Source organism: Asterias rubens, chromosome 8, assembly GCF_902459465.1.
Source record: "Asterias rubens chromosome 8, eAstRub1.3, whole genome shotgun sequence".
NCBI lineage: Eukaryota > Metazoa > Echinodermata > Asteroidea > Forcipulatida > Asteriidae > Asterias > Asterias rubens.
The window spans coordinates 13,620,154-13,634,076 of NC_047069.1; the positions used below are offsets into that span (position 1 = coordinate 13,620,154).

General features: G+C 38.2%; 1 protein-coding gene across 1 annotated transcript; it reads right to left on the minus strand.

Moving 5' to 3' along the window:
- Positions 1 to 284: 284 nt before the first annotated feature.
- On the minus strand, positions 285 to 9,719 carry LOC117293602 (fatty acid hydroxylase domain-containing protein 2-like). The gene is made up of 7 exons (XM_033775960.1): positions 9,585 to 9,719; positions 6,778 to 6,867; positions 6,129 to 6,342; positions 5,483 to 5,604; positions 4,411 to 4,616; positions 3,316 to 3,588; positions 285 to 3,178 (listed from the first exon to the last, which is right to left on the minus strand). The coding sequence occupies exons 2-7, from the start codon at positions 6,865 to 6,867 to the stop codon at positions 2,995 to 2,997; spliced, it is 1,089 nt and encodes a 362-aa protein (XP_033631851.1). The 5' UTR covers positions 9,585 to 9,719; the 3' UTR covers positions 285 to 2,994.
- Between the last annotated feature and the right edge of the window lie 4,204 nt (positions 9,720 to 13,923).

The following is a 13,923-nucleotide window of genomic DNA, read 5'->3' on the forward strand; positions in this document are numbered from 1 at the left end:
TTTTAGCTCAATCGGTCATCGAAGTTGCGAGATATCAATGAAAGAAAAAACACCTTTGTAACATGAAGTTGTGTGCGTTTAGATGGTTGATTTCGAGACCTCAAGTTCTAAATCCGAGGTCTCAAAATCAAATTTGTGGAAAAGTACTTCTTTCTCGAAAACTATGGCACTTCAGAGGGAGCCGTTTCTCACCAATGTTTTATACCATCAACCTCTCCCCATTACTCGTCACCAGTAAAGGTTTTATGCTCGTAATTATTTTGAGTAATTACCAATAGTGTCCACTGCCTTTAAAAACTGTCCTGAGCACTAATCGTTGTGCAATTCATATCCCCCCAAACAGTAACTACCGGGTACTCTTATCTTACAATCTCAGAGACTAGATATAACTGTTCTTTCTTCACAAAACTAAAAAATAACCTTGTCTTATTTTTCGCAGCCAAAATACTAGTGATGACACCTTCATTCATAGACATTTCTGGATAAATAATTTTCAAGCATGCAATTTCACACATGCTGTGATAAATAATAAAAATTCATACCACCCAGTTCTACATACTACTAAAAGCCAAAACAATAGTACAAGTACATGTATATATAAGTTTACACAGTCACTCACTATACCCAAGGAGGTTTGTACCTCCATGCTACATAAAGGCTTTAACATTTTGCATTGTTATTGTGCACAGAATAAGCGCTTAATAATATCTTTGGCTTTACAATTTAAAGTGCTCTCATATTTTAAAATAAACCACTCAATAAAAATACATTTATTGTACAGAAAAAGATTTTTATAGGTAAAACACATTTTTAACACAAATTAAAACCCTTCAATGCCCCTTGGTATAATTTTATTATAAGCAATAGTTAGTTAGGCCTAGGCCTACAGTCCTCAATCCTTATTAGTTAAGACATTTTCATGCACGGGATTTAGGAATAGGGTTAGTGTGTTGGCACTACATTTACATGTATATAGGTCTACCACCAAACACAGATCTTTGCCATTTGATTGGTGGAAAATGTGTCACATGCCATACTTTATGGCAATGCTCAAAAATTGGTCTTATGGAAACTAAAATAGGCCGATTCCTAAGTCTTGCAGAATCATTTTAAAAAAACATTGTGTCCGCCCATTTTGTCATGGCATACAAGGTTGGTTTCAAAATGCAGTTGTCCACACTGTTTGGATGGTTTTTAGCTATAGAATTTTTAACATGTGGGGTAGACAAGTTTTTTTATTTGTCTCTTTTTGGTTTATTTTGAAAACAATGTCAAATAACGAGGATCAAGGTGTGGGTTACTTCAGTGAGTTAAAGAGTAAAATCACTGTGAAATCGGGCTTTTCTCGTTTTGCGATGTATACATATACATAGTATAGTATATTATAGTATACATATACATTACTTAAAAACATTAAAACATAAATTATATATTTTACAAATGAATAAAAGTCACAGAAATAAATTAACATAAGTTTTAAGCAACATAAGCAATTCGACTAACATTTCCATAAATAGAACGCAATGATTATTTTGGAGTTCTGAATACAACATTCACACATTATGTGAACCAACACAGCTGTAATTACGGAGCCTTCTAAATGCTTTTCACTTTTGGACCTGCAAGATCAAAACTAAATGTTTAACTTATTTCTCAAAAACACTGTTATGGAAGTTTTCCACTATGACCATATGCAGGGTTGTCTCAATGCACAAACTAGTCTATCCGACCAACCAGCGAGCAAAAAAAAAAGAAGCCCAGTTTCATGGAGCTGCAGAACAGTTTCACAAAAAACAAAGAAAAAGGTTACCAGCCCCAAAAAACATGTCAAGTGTACAAATCTCTAACTGGTATCCTGCATAATTTTGCTCAGCAGAAAATCTGTTTTCTGCTTAAGCAGCTCAATGAATAAGGGCTTTGGTTAGTAACTTCTTTCCCAACATTTTAACTAGCATACTTAAGTCATTTAGCATACTTAGGTCATTTAGCATACTTAGGTCATTTAGCATACTAAGGTAATTTAGCATACTTAGGTCATTTAGCATACTTAGGTCAGGAAATGACATTACAATTCCCTTTTTACGAATTATGCGCTTATTTACATTGACATCTAATTATTTTATTGTTTTATCATAAAGATTCAGAGTATAGGCTAAATTATCCATTTTAAAACCCACTTAGATATTCAGCCTAAACTTTTCCGATTCAAAGTTTAACGGACGGCCTGATGACACGAAACAATAAGATAGAATCTATCTTGTTTTGTGCAATAATATATACCTCTTTAATATTATTATTATTATAACCTTGCATTGTGCTGCAGCTTATATTCTATAAACATTATTATTTCTTTAAACACCTTCACCCATCAGTGACTGGTCCAGTTTGATAATTCTCTTGTTGATGGCACTAGACACATCAGACATTTATTTAAAAAAAACTTAAAAGTTGTTTCCCACATGAACATAACTTTGTATTTCTTTAGTTTAGGAACACAACAGTATATCGCCTGGACCAAATTTCACAGGGCTGCTTAAACCCTGAATTTGTGCTTACTGTCCATTTAATAGCACATCAGTAAGAACACAAAAAGGCTTGCTAACCTTCCCGTGCTTACTGCATGAAAATGAATGATGTGCAACAACAGGCCATTTTTTGCAATTTTATTTTTAGATTTTAGATTAGATTTCTGAAAGGTTAAGACTCATCTGCAGCCTGGTTCATGCATTATACTTCCTGATAATGTGATACGAGTTTTGAAGTCACAAACTCGCAACGAATAATTCGCAACAGTTTAAATGTGTTCAACTCTTGCAAAATATTTGCAGCGAAAAACCGGGCTGTGATGTCAAAATCTGCTTCGCATTGGCACTCACAGGAAGTATGAACCAGGCTTCGGGAAGGTTAATGTATAACACAATGCAAAATACTGCTGTCATAATAAGAGATGTTGAGATCTGTGTCTAGCACCATGGAGGAGTTTACCGTTTTATTTTAGTCTGTCTTCGTCTCCAGCTTCTGCTTCTGCTTCTCCTTTGGATCATCAGGGAAGGTCTGGGAGAGGGGTGTAACGCCGAGTAGCAAGGTGTGACGCGAGTACTTCTTGCTCCCACGGAAGAGGTTGTCCGTGCCGTGCAGACGGTCCAGAATGCCCAAGGTGCCGAAACAGTTGGTGAATCTAAATTTTTAAAAAGAATAATTTAACAATCAACACTCAAAAAGCAAATAATTCAACCAAATAGAACAACAATGGTTGATACAATCTTAACCACTCAGCCAAATACATGAGTACCAAATAATACAAACGAAACTTACTTCAGGTGGTGGAAATCATGTGCCTCTGGTGACGGCAGCAATGGGAAATGGTAACCACAGTGAGCAACAATAGCCGATCCCTCCACGATAATAAACCACATCCAGAGGATTGCTAAGTGGGAGCCCATGATGAGTGGTCCGATAACCGATGGTAGCATATTAGCCAAGATGTGCTCCACTGGATGGGCGTAGATGGCCGTCACCCCGATGGGTGCGGTCCACTCATGGTGCTTCTTGTGGAAGTGTTTGTAGAAGCGTGGGTGATGAAGAAGTCTGGGTACAAGAGCAGAAAAGTTAATCAAAGATCATGTTTGTTTGTGATTAAGGATTGACTGTGATTAAGCCGCTGGTTTTATTCTTTTCATTGAAACCAGTTTGGATAAAATTAAAATCCGATCCCGTCGTCAAACACATCCCTTACAAAGGTAGGATGACACCAGCTTCACACTGAATAAGTTAATTTAAAATTCTTCATCCTGAGGTTAATTCTTAGTAATTTTTTCTGAAATAAAAAAGCATTTTTGCGTAAAGTACAGACCCCTTGAACCTTTCTCCCTAGGCCCTCTTGCCCACAGGTGATCTCAACATACTACTATCCTCGGAAGGTTAGGGTTGAAAGTGTGCATGCGTATGTTTTAAAATGGCAACCATGGCCCGTACACTGTGAGCAAAGAGTAAATGCTTATGGAAGCAGCAGCCGATTTCACAAATCTCGAGTTAGGACGACTAACTCGTCCTAACTTAGGATGGGTTCAATGCGTCTTAACGTATATGGATACGAACAAATTTAACTCGTCCTAAGGGAACTCTGCCTTATGTCAGCTTATATTTACACATAACAGGTTAGCAAGGAATGTTTGCTTGTGCACATGCTTACTCCCAGTTTGCTAGAAGTTTTCTTCTTAATACACATCTAGCGCTGACATTCAGTGTTTGCACTGTAACCGTGTAGGTCTATTGTGATGGTAAGCGCAGAATTCAGCTGTAAGCAAAGCCGAGAAATTTGGCCCTGATTGTTCTTTCCCAGCCTATGTTTGGTAACACTCCTTTTAATTGGAGGAAGAAAACAATTCCTGCACATAGAAAAATGTTTACCTGTGAAAGTAATAGAATCCTATCTCTTCGAAGATGAGGAACACGGCAATCTCTAGAAGCACCCATTTAAAGGTCGGCAAATCGGCATGGACGCTACCACCACGCCATTGCATGATGAAGTAAAGCACCACTGAGAACGGCAGATTGACAAACATCTGGTTAAAGAGAACTGTCTTAAGAGCATTCTTGAGCTTAAGCCAGGCCACCTGGAGGAGGAAAGAAAAATCACAGCTTGTACTACTTCTAACTCTATGTAGTATTTGACCGTTAATCGTTCAACTGGACAGGTTTGCTCTGTGATGCATTCACCACATGATATGTGTATATCACATGATATTATGTTGCTGGCTGTAGTGCATGTACAGGTGTATCATTAAAAACTGTACGGACAATATTAAATGGTCATACAGTAGGAGGGTTAATGATTCTACAGAGTGGTGACAAAGTGGTGACCTGTGTGTACTCTGGTACCAACTTCCTCAGACCACAACCTCACCAGTGGATTGGCTTTCTGTTGGCATACTGGTGTATAAGTCCACATTTGGACAAAAGCCTTGCACAGAACCTCACCTGTGTAGTGGTTTATTTGTCCCCATACGTTTTGGTTGGCATACCACATTTCATACCACACCTCGGACCAAAACCTCACGATTAAACTGCCTTTCAATCCATACAATTGGTTGGCATAGGCATAGTGGTACTGTCACAACTGAGTAGTCGCACCGTTAAGCCCCTTTGGAATCCAGACCCTCACAGCTAGATTGGCTCCTTTAGTCCCCACCTACATGTAATTAAATGCTGTTTTTCCCCCTCCAACTTATGAGTTCTTTTCACATCTAAAACTTAGCATTACTCTCTTGTCTTCTCTTTAGACCTATGCTACCTATGCTACCTTTAAAGCAGCTTTTCACAAAATTATTCTTTCTTGTTAGTGAGGAGAATCTAAGATTAATCTTTCATCTGCTTCTCGAAAAAAAAATTCTTCTAATTTCAATAGTTTTTTAAAGGGGATCATCAGTTGAAAGTTAGGGCTTTCGTCGAGCCAGAAAACTTCACCACTGCTGATATTTACCGGCATATTTTGGTCGTCTTGAATCTTGTACTTCAGCACAAAGGCCGGTTTGCCTGTGACGTCAATGATCAAGAAGAACCCACTGAACAACCAGTAAAATGTCATAGTCACAGCTTGGCTGCCTGCAAAGAACGATCACAAAAACAAACTTAACAACAATCTAACAACAAATAACACACTACAGGTGTCGGTACACTTTATCACTAATAAATAATAATCATGATCAACTACAGTGATAACCAAGTTATAACTTAGCAAATTCATTTTTGAAAACAACACTTACGAAAACCCCAACTGAACCTTTTCTTGCATTTGACAAAACACACTTTAAAACAACCATTCTATTTTTTGCACCCGACTTGTAGAGACATCAAAAGTTCTGTCCTTTGTCTCCTTGATAAAAACAGGATTACCAACCAAATTTCCTTGTGAATACTAGTAACAAGCAACATGCAACAATTGGAAATTTGGTTGGTAATCCTGTTTTAATCAAAGAAGAAATTTCATGCTAAGCAAATTTTGGTGCTTACTAGCTTTATGAAATTGGGCCCAGTCTTTAGAATTCTCCTACAGAGATCTTTTGTGTTCCCTTTTCTGTTTCTGTCTCAGTCTCCATATAAGGTAGTGAATATCAATTTGCACTTACCAACCACACTAAGCAAGAAGATGTTCCCTCCAAAAGCGTTATATATTTTCATCCAATGCCGATTCCAGAAATCACCAGAGGCTCCCCAGAATGACTGCATGTGCCACGTCAGGGAGTTGCATGCTGCGGCAAAGACGATGATGGCCCCTCCCACGATAAACACAACCTTCTTGATGGTGTCCGCCCATTGGCTCATCAACTCTGCGCTTGGCGCCTGATGATGGAGAAATCAAAAGAAAATCTAAGGACGTGCCTGGTTTGATTGGTTGCATTTTGCACCACAGCACCTTGTAAACCATTGACGAGGTGCTATGTAAAGGATATACTAAGCTCCACAATACCTTGCAGAAAAATACTGAACGATGAAGCCTTGTCGATCACTAAGTGACGGATATGAGGGCTGTATAAAGAAGCCACTGTTATACAAGGAGGTCATGTCCTCTGTTGCCTCTGGTCTTGGTGACCCTACAGAACTTTCTTGCAAACTTTAAAATTGACCAATGGACATGTTGTTTGAAAGTGATTTTGGCCTTGCCCTCAATTCAAAGGTGAATCTCCTGGCCTGTACTAAGAGTGCATTTAGTGTTGCATTGGTGTCTGTGTGTGTTGTGTGTGTGGGGGGGGGATGGATGGCTCAAGTGTAATGTACCTTCTTATCCTGCGACTCCGAGTTGTTGTTGGCTGGTGCCCTGCTAGGCCCAGCACAGCAGCTCTCCTCTCCCATTTCACAAGCCGCCATCTGAGTAAAGAAAACAAACAAAGGTTATATAAATATTGACCCCACTGGTATGAGAGTCTGTGATGTCACACATTCTGACTCAAAGAGAGTGCGTCACAAGTCCTTGTCATAAATCTGCCTGGATTGTAGTCAGACACCATGTAGTCCAAACACTTCCTATGTGTCATTCTCATTGTAGGAAGGGTAGTCGAATCTGATGTCATACCATGGAGCTAGGACCCTTGCTCCAGGGTCATATACACATTATCTGAAGATACTTCTGACAATGGGCTTCAGCTGCTTGGCCTTAGTAGGCCTATATTTTTGTTTACATTTTGACCCCCCAATTTTCAGCATGGTATTATCACATTGTCTAGAATGTTGGTAAATTTTTTTGGCTGTCCGTGTTGGTTAATGTTTTGGCTGTTTTTGTAGGTTTTAAGATAATTTTCTCAAATTTGACTTCATTTCATGAGAAAAATGTTAACAGAAAAAAAAAGTGGTTTGAACTTCATTATCGGTCAAGCTACAAGGCATATATTAAACATTGACCAGTGTTTTTTATTCGGCACCATAATAAATCATGTTTACTACACGTACCAGTCTTTCCTGCATCCATTACTTGTGAAAAAGGAAATTCCGTAACGTGTACTGTACAGCACTGTGCTGAAGTATGTACGTGGTACGTGTAAAGTACGGGTACCATCAAATAAAAAAGGCAAATAAATATCTAATAAAACAAGTAATATCTGCAAAGTAAGCAAACGCATACAAATTGGCAGCCCACGCACAGAAAAATGATCTGTTGTATGTAAATCAATATTAGGCCTCAATCTAATTTTATGTCAAACTTTTTTTTGAACAAATTTGTTGTTAGCGGGAAAAAAGGAAAAGGGAAATTATTTACCACAAGTACATAAAAGTGTTTTCTTTTTGGGGTTGGGGGGGGGGGGTAACTTTCCTTAAGCCCCCATCCTGACCCAGCCAGTGCATGGGACAACAGTCAGGCATGTGTCGGAAGCATTGGATATATCTCAAAAGGTCATATCTCAAACTTGGGTTTAATTGAAACATCAGGCCCTATACAGTTAAATAATTTCTACCTCCATGAATATTATATACTAATGATCCATTAAAAATTCTGTCATTTATGCAGGGATGTTCTGGCCAACCGCCAAATATAGTTCTTCTAGGCTTTTAGCCAAGACATTCAAGCGCACAGTAATTTAACGCAAGCACGTGATTATGCAATAGCTCCAAGGACAGGTATGTATAGAATTAAATCATCATCATGATCCCAGTGGGCATTGTAATGAATGTTTGTTTGTTTACAATTGAGCTAATAGGATTAGGCCTATAACAAAAGAAAAACACAATAGGTTGGTTTCATGTGCACTGAAGTGTCACATTTGGCAGACATGTGCAGATCATGTGATTGTTTGAGTTGCTCTGATGGGGGTAAGCAATAGAGCTGTAAGCACTAAGTACTTAGCATGCAGCATCTCTTGACTTTGATTGAAGAAGGAAAATTTGTGCACTTGGTTTGACAGTTTTTAGCACTTTTTTCCCGAAATGATGTATCTAAGAAGAAGAAGAAGAAGTTCGAAATCGTGACTACTATCAGTCAAAATGTCAACAAGTCAAAATGTCAATAAATTTTCGGATGTACCTGTAATGTGTGTTTGGCCTCATGAGTGATGCCATTGGTCTTTTTTAATTTGAAAACGCATATTTTGGGGTAATATTGAAAGGAGGTTTAATGGCAAAGACAAAATGGAAAGACACATCTTATAAAATGCTCACGGTCTCTGGATGAATGCTGCATGATGAGCCACCCCCCCCCCCTCTCCAATGAGGTCATGTTCATGTAATAATTAACTTGGTCTGTAAGGAATTCCTCTGTAAAACCTGTACTTTTTTGAATGGTTGTTGAATGTTACACACTATTTGCGTTAATCGTAAACCTCCATCCTACGACCATCGGTAGGATGGAGTGCAACTGGGCATTAAATTTATGAAAAATAGGCTATAACTATAGATATACAAAAAGGTATTTATAAAAACTTGTTGTCATGGAGTTGTTTTATTTTAATTTCAATTGTTGTGAATTCATTTAGACTAGCGGGATGCAATTTTTTATTTAAATTGATGCCCCACAACCGGTGACTTCAGACAGCCACCATCATCATCAAGACCAAAAGAGAAAGTTTCCCTTGTACTGTAGTGAAGTAGCAATAGAGCCTGTCCATATTAAAAATTTGAATTTGTAAATTGAAGTATTGACAAATCAAACGGAGTGTCAGTATTAAATGTAGGCCTAGCGAGGGCCCGTAGCCCCTGGTGACAGAGAGACACATCAGTCAGATGGTCAGATCAGACCATCAGACGGACGGATGTCGTCAGTCTGCCACCAGACGATGCACAGTACATTTAAATGAAACATACATGCACTGACAATGGCCGGCCTGATTACGATATCGTGACATATGAATCTCGAACAAATCGCCAAAATAAAATATTTTTAAAACGTTTGTTATTTTGTAATGTACTGTGCTGCACCATGCACTGATGATAAAGTGGATGGAGAGACCACGCTGATCATCAGCTCTACGTTACGGGGGACGTACGGATTCGATCGAGCTCCGACTACATCGCAAAACTATTCATTTAATCATTGTATTTTCTTCCAAACACCGCCATTACATCATTAATATTACATCCACTAACATCATACTCACCTTTCCACGTATCTAGCGATGCAGTCCTTGGTCTACTTGAAACTATTAACCATAAACTGTCCGTTGTTGTTGTCTCTCAATTTGTCTGAAAATTGTCTGACCTGTCGATCAGCACAACGCAGTATTTATGCCCGCCCGGTTTGTTGACAAACGTCATATCTGTTCATGTGACCTCCTCATCATGTGACCAATAATAGCTGGTAACCGCGGTTAATCGTGGTTTACGAAGGTACTGCGTTTGCGTACCAGCGTTCAACGCCCATTATTATGTAAAATAGCTGCTTCACGTTTTGATGATGATCCAAGTGATATGAAACGCCGATTACATAATGTTGTTTTGAATTGTATTTTAGGTACTATTTAAAGCTTTTTATTATCTTACTGATAGGTGCTTGATTACAAAGAAAATCAAAACTTGAAACAGAAAAAAGGAAAGGTTTTGACTGGTGAGAAAATGATTCAGTTTGTGAGAAAACGAATTCCAATGGGGGAAACTCTCAAAAATGTAGTTTCTCCTTCAAACTGAGCTGTATAGGCCACCACATAATCTAGGCCAGAAAATAAAGCAGTCCCCTTAACAATTTTATTTCATTGAAATAATGAAATAGACAATGTTTTAATGCTATAACTAGTCAATAGTTAATAAGTTGATCATTCATACAGCAAGGACCTTGCTGCTGTATGAGTTGATGAACAATTCTTCAATTCCCATAGTGAGTGTATAGTTATATCTTGTGGTCAAGTATAAAAAACACCAATTGTATGCGCTGGCCCAAATATAAAATGGATTATAACCTGATCAGAAAGGCAAACATCACTTACAGTTTATCCCCGCTAATCTATTTGAAGTGAAATTACAGTTTTAAAAATAGAAACTATAAACTCCCCGGCATAGGCCTAAATTTGACTATTTTTTGACATGGTTGAAAGATGTAGCCTAGACTACCTGTGTTGTTGTTGTTTTTTAAGCATACAATATTCTAGCTTTAAAGCTTATTTTCCCTCTCTTTTCAAAAAGTATATAATAAATGGACTAATATTCTAACTTTAATAGGCCTATAGGCCTACTATATTTTTTTATGAAAAACTGCCATCCGTTTGGAAAAACGAGTTGCCAATATTCTTCGAATTGGACTTTGATGAGGGATTCAAGTGACCTGGGCCCAACTTCATGGCTCTGCTTACCGTAAGCACAGAATCGGCGCTTACGGAAGCAGGGAATTCTGTGCTTACGGCAAGCGTATTTCACGGGTTAGCGGCGAATTTGGGCTTCTGCGCGTGCGTACTTCACGTTACTATAGGCATTCTACGCTTACAAGGCTAGCGCAGAAATTCGGCGCTTGCACGTAAGTGGGGAATCGTGATCGTAAGCGCAGAATTCGGCGGTAAGCAGAGCCATGAAATTTGGCCCTGCTGAAGCTTGAGTAGAGCATGATCTAATTTGGTCATGTATAAATAGACCAGATATGGCGACCAAAAGATAAAACGGATTTAATCTTCGATAAGAAATGCAAATATCCTTTTGAACAAGCCGGTCTTGATTCATGACTCCCCATGGGGTAAATTTGATGTCCGATGTGATTCAATACGACCATATTTGGGGGGGGGGGAGGGGCGATGGCCCTGTGATGAGATTGCATGAGACCATTTTCAGACAATCAATATTCTTATTTGCAGACAAACTCCAATTTTGTTGTTTTGATCCGAAAATGTTAGAATTTAATTTTAAATAGCCATCGCCTTTTATCGGGAAATTCAAAAATATTGCATGAAAAGACACCTTAGTTGGGAACATTTTGTACTCAAAGTGTTGTCACAATACAGTAAAAAGCACCCACGCTGATGACGTAGGCCTATTTAAGTGTTTACATGACCCGGTCTCGAAATCAAATTCGTGGGAAAATTACTTCTTTCTCGAAAACTACGTCACTTCAGAGGGAGCTGTTTCTCACTATCAACCTCTCCCCATATACTATCAACCTCTCCCCATTACTTGTAATCAAGAAAGGTTTTATGATGATAATTATTTTGAGAAGTTACCAATAGTGTCCACTGCCTTTAAGTGTCCTATAAAATAGCTCAAACATGGCAAAAGTAAAACGCATTCCCCGTTTTAATTTACACTCAACACATACGGTTCCACTAAGAAATTACCGGAGCTCTTTGAAGTGCTAAACCAGTTTCAAGTTAGGCCTACATACAACACAGTACACAAATAACAAATCTTGGAACTTGTGATATTCACAAACGGAGCACTGGGTCGACCCTCTGTCCAGCCTTTTATCGGGAATGTTACTATAGCTTCATTTCAAAAATATTGCATGAAAATACACCTTAGTTGGGAATATTTGTACTCAAAGTGTTGTCACAATACAGTGAAAAGCACCCACGCCGATGACGTAGGCCTATTTCGGATTCAAGTGTTTACATGACCCACAATTTCAATAGTCCGACAATAAATTAAGACCTAACTAAAATTGTTCAATTAAATAATTTATTAAGTGTCCAGTAAAACAGCTCAAACATGGCAAAAGTAAAACGCATTCCCCGTTTTAATATACACTCAACACATATCGTTCCACTGAGAAATTACCGGAGATCTTTGAAGTGCTAAAACCAGTTTCAAGTTACATATCACAAAATATTATATTACAGTATAACATATTGGAACTTATAAACACAAAATCGACCATGAAGCAGCTCTATGAAATTGGGCCCTGCTCTAGCAGCGGTAAGAGATCTGCTCCAGCAGTGCAAACCTTGTAGGTTCGAATCCCACCCATTTTATAAAACATATTGGGCTAGGATAGGGGGTTAAGTTTTGATGTGTACACCGAACAACTAGAGTTTGTAAATAATACAACCACCACATGTAAAGTTTTTCTTTATAAATCTTTTTCGCAAGAGCCATATACCTGAAGATACTCGTGTATAGTGGTTAAGAAATGTAAGTTTTAGATGTGATAGGCAACCATTATAGAGGAAAATCCCAAACATACACGTAGGGTCTGAACAATCAATCCACACGATTCAAGCCTTCGTCCTTAGATTTTAACTGGGGTGCACTGAAAGATCACATGCTAAAATTTTCACCATAGTTTGTATTTGTGAATTATTCAGGTTTGGAGCATTATCAAGGGTTCCAACAGCCGGTGTGGACGTTTTTTATTGTCATTTATGAGCTAGCAACTATTAGTGCAACTTTTGGCATTACAAACAGTGTGAGCTCCCCATTTAACCGTTTACATCTGTTTTCATAAATATAAAAGTCATCAAAAAAACTTATTATCTTCGCAAGCATATCAATCTGAAAAGTACAAATCAGTACTTGCAGTAAGTGGAATAATTATGTCAAACAGCAGTGCAAGATGAAATTTGAATAAACTCCAGTTTGTAGAACGGAGACCTAATTATAATTTTCGTTAATTTTTGTTATCATGACATCATTAGATGTCAGGTCACGCGAATTCAATGCTTATAGGTAACCAAAGATATATCTCCTGAACCATGTGTGATCGAGTTGATAATGTTTGCTCTTTCTTGTAGCTCTTTGGTCGGACACTTCCCCCGATGTGCAAAAGTTGCTGTTTCAGTAAAAACAAATTCCTACGATATGGGCCAAAAGCTAAGCTATTTCTTTATCCCCTACGTTTTCTGACATCTTGTTTAAAGATCATTTCGACAAGCGTAATTACACCGACCGAATTCAAAACTTCAAGGAGTCTCGAAACGGTCTGAATTGTGCACCACTGCATGCAATTTCCTCACTTAAAACGCATGAAAACGGCTTTGATCTGTACCCATCATTTCTCATACATATACAGCTTTTGCAATCGGCACGGAAATGCGCCCACCGTTTTCCATATCCCACATAACAGCTTTTTGGAAGCGTCTGGGATAAGCACGCACCGCTTCTCCATGCTTACTTACAATGCCTCGAACACTTCTGGAAACAGTTTTCTGATATGCATCCACTTTGTTATTCAGTAGGTTGAAAATCGCTGGAAATGTGCGCCGGCCGCTTCCTAAGTGCTTGAGCAGCACAAGAAATCAATAAGTTTTTTGTTCTGATGACATGTCCCCTACAATACAGCTTTTCAATCTATAGTAACAACACTCTTTTCGACGATAGCCGAACACCTAGTGTTTGTTTCTACAAACACTAAATTATAGTTGTATTATCATTATATCAGTACAAAATTGAATATGTTTCAGTCTCTATAGGCTGCTTATAATTATATTCTAATGTTTTTACAATAAACCAAACATTATATTGCATCCATAACACAGACATATTGAACAAAATAAACAATAACTTTAAAGCTTATAAAAATATGGA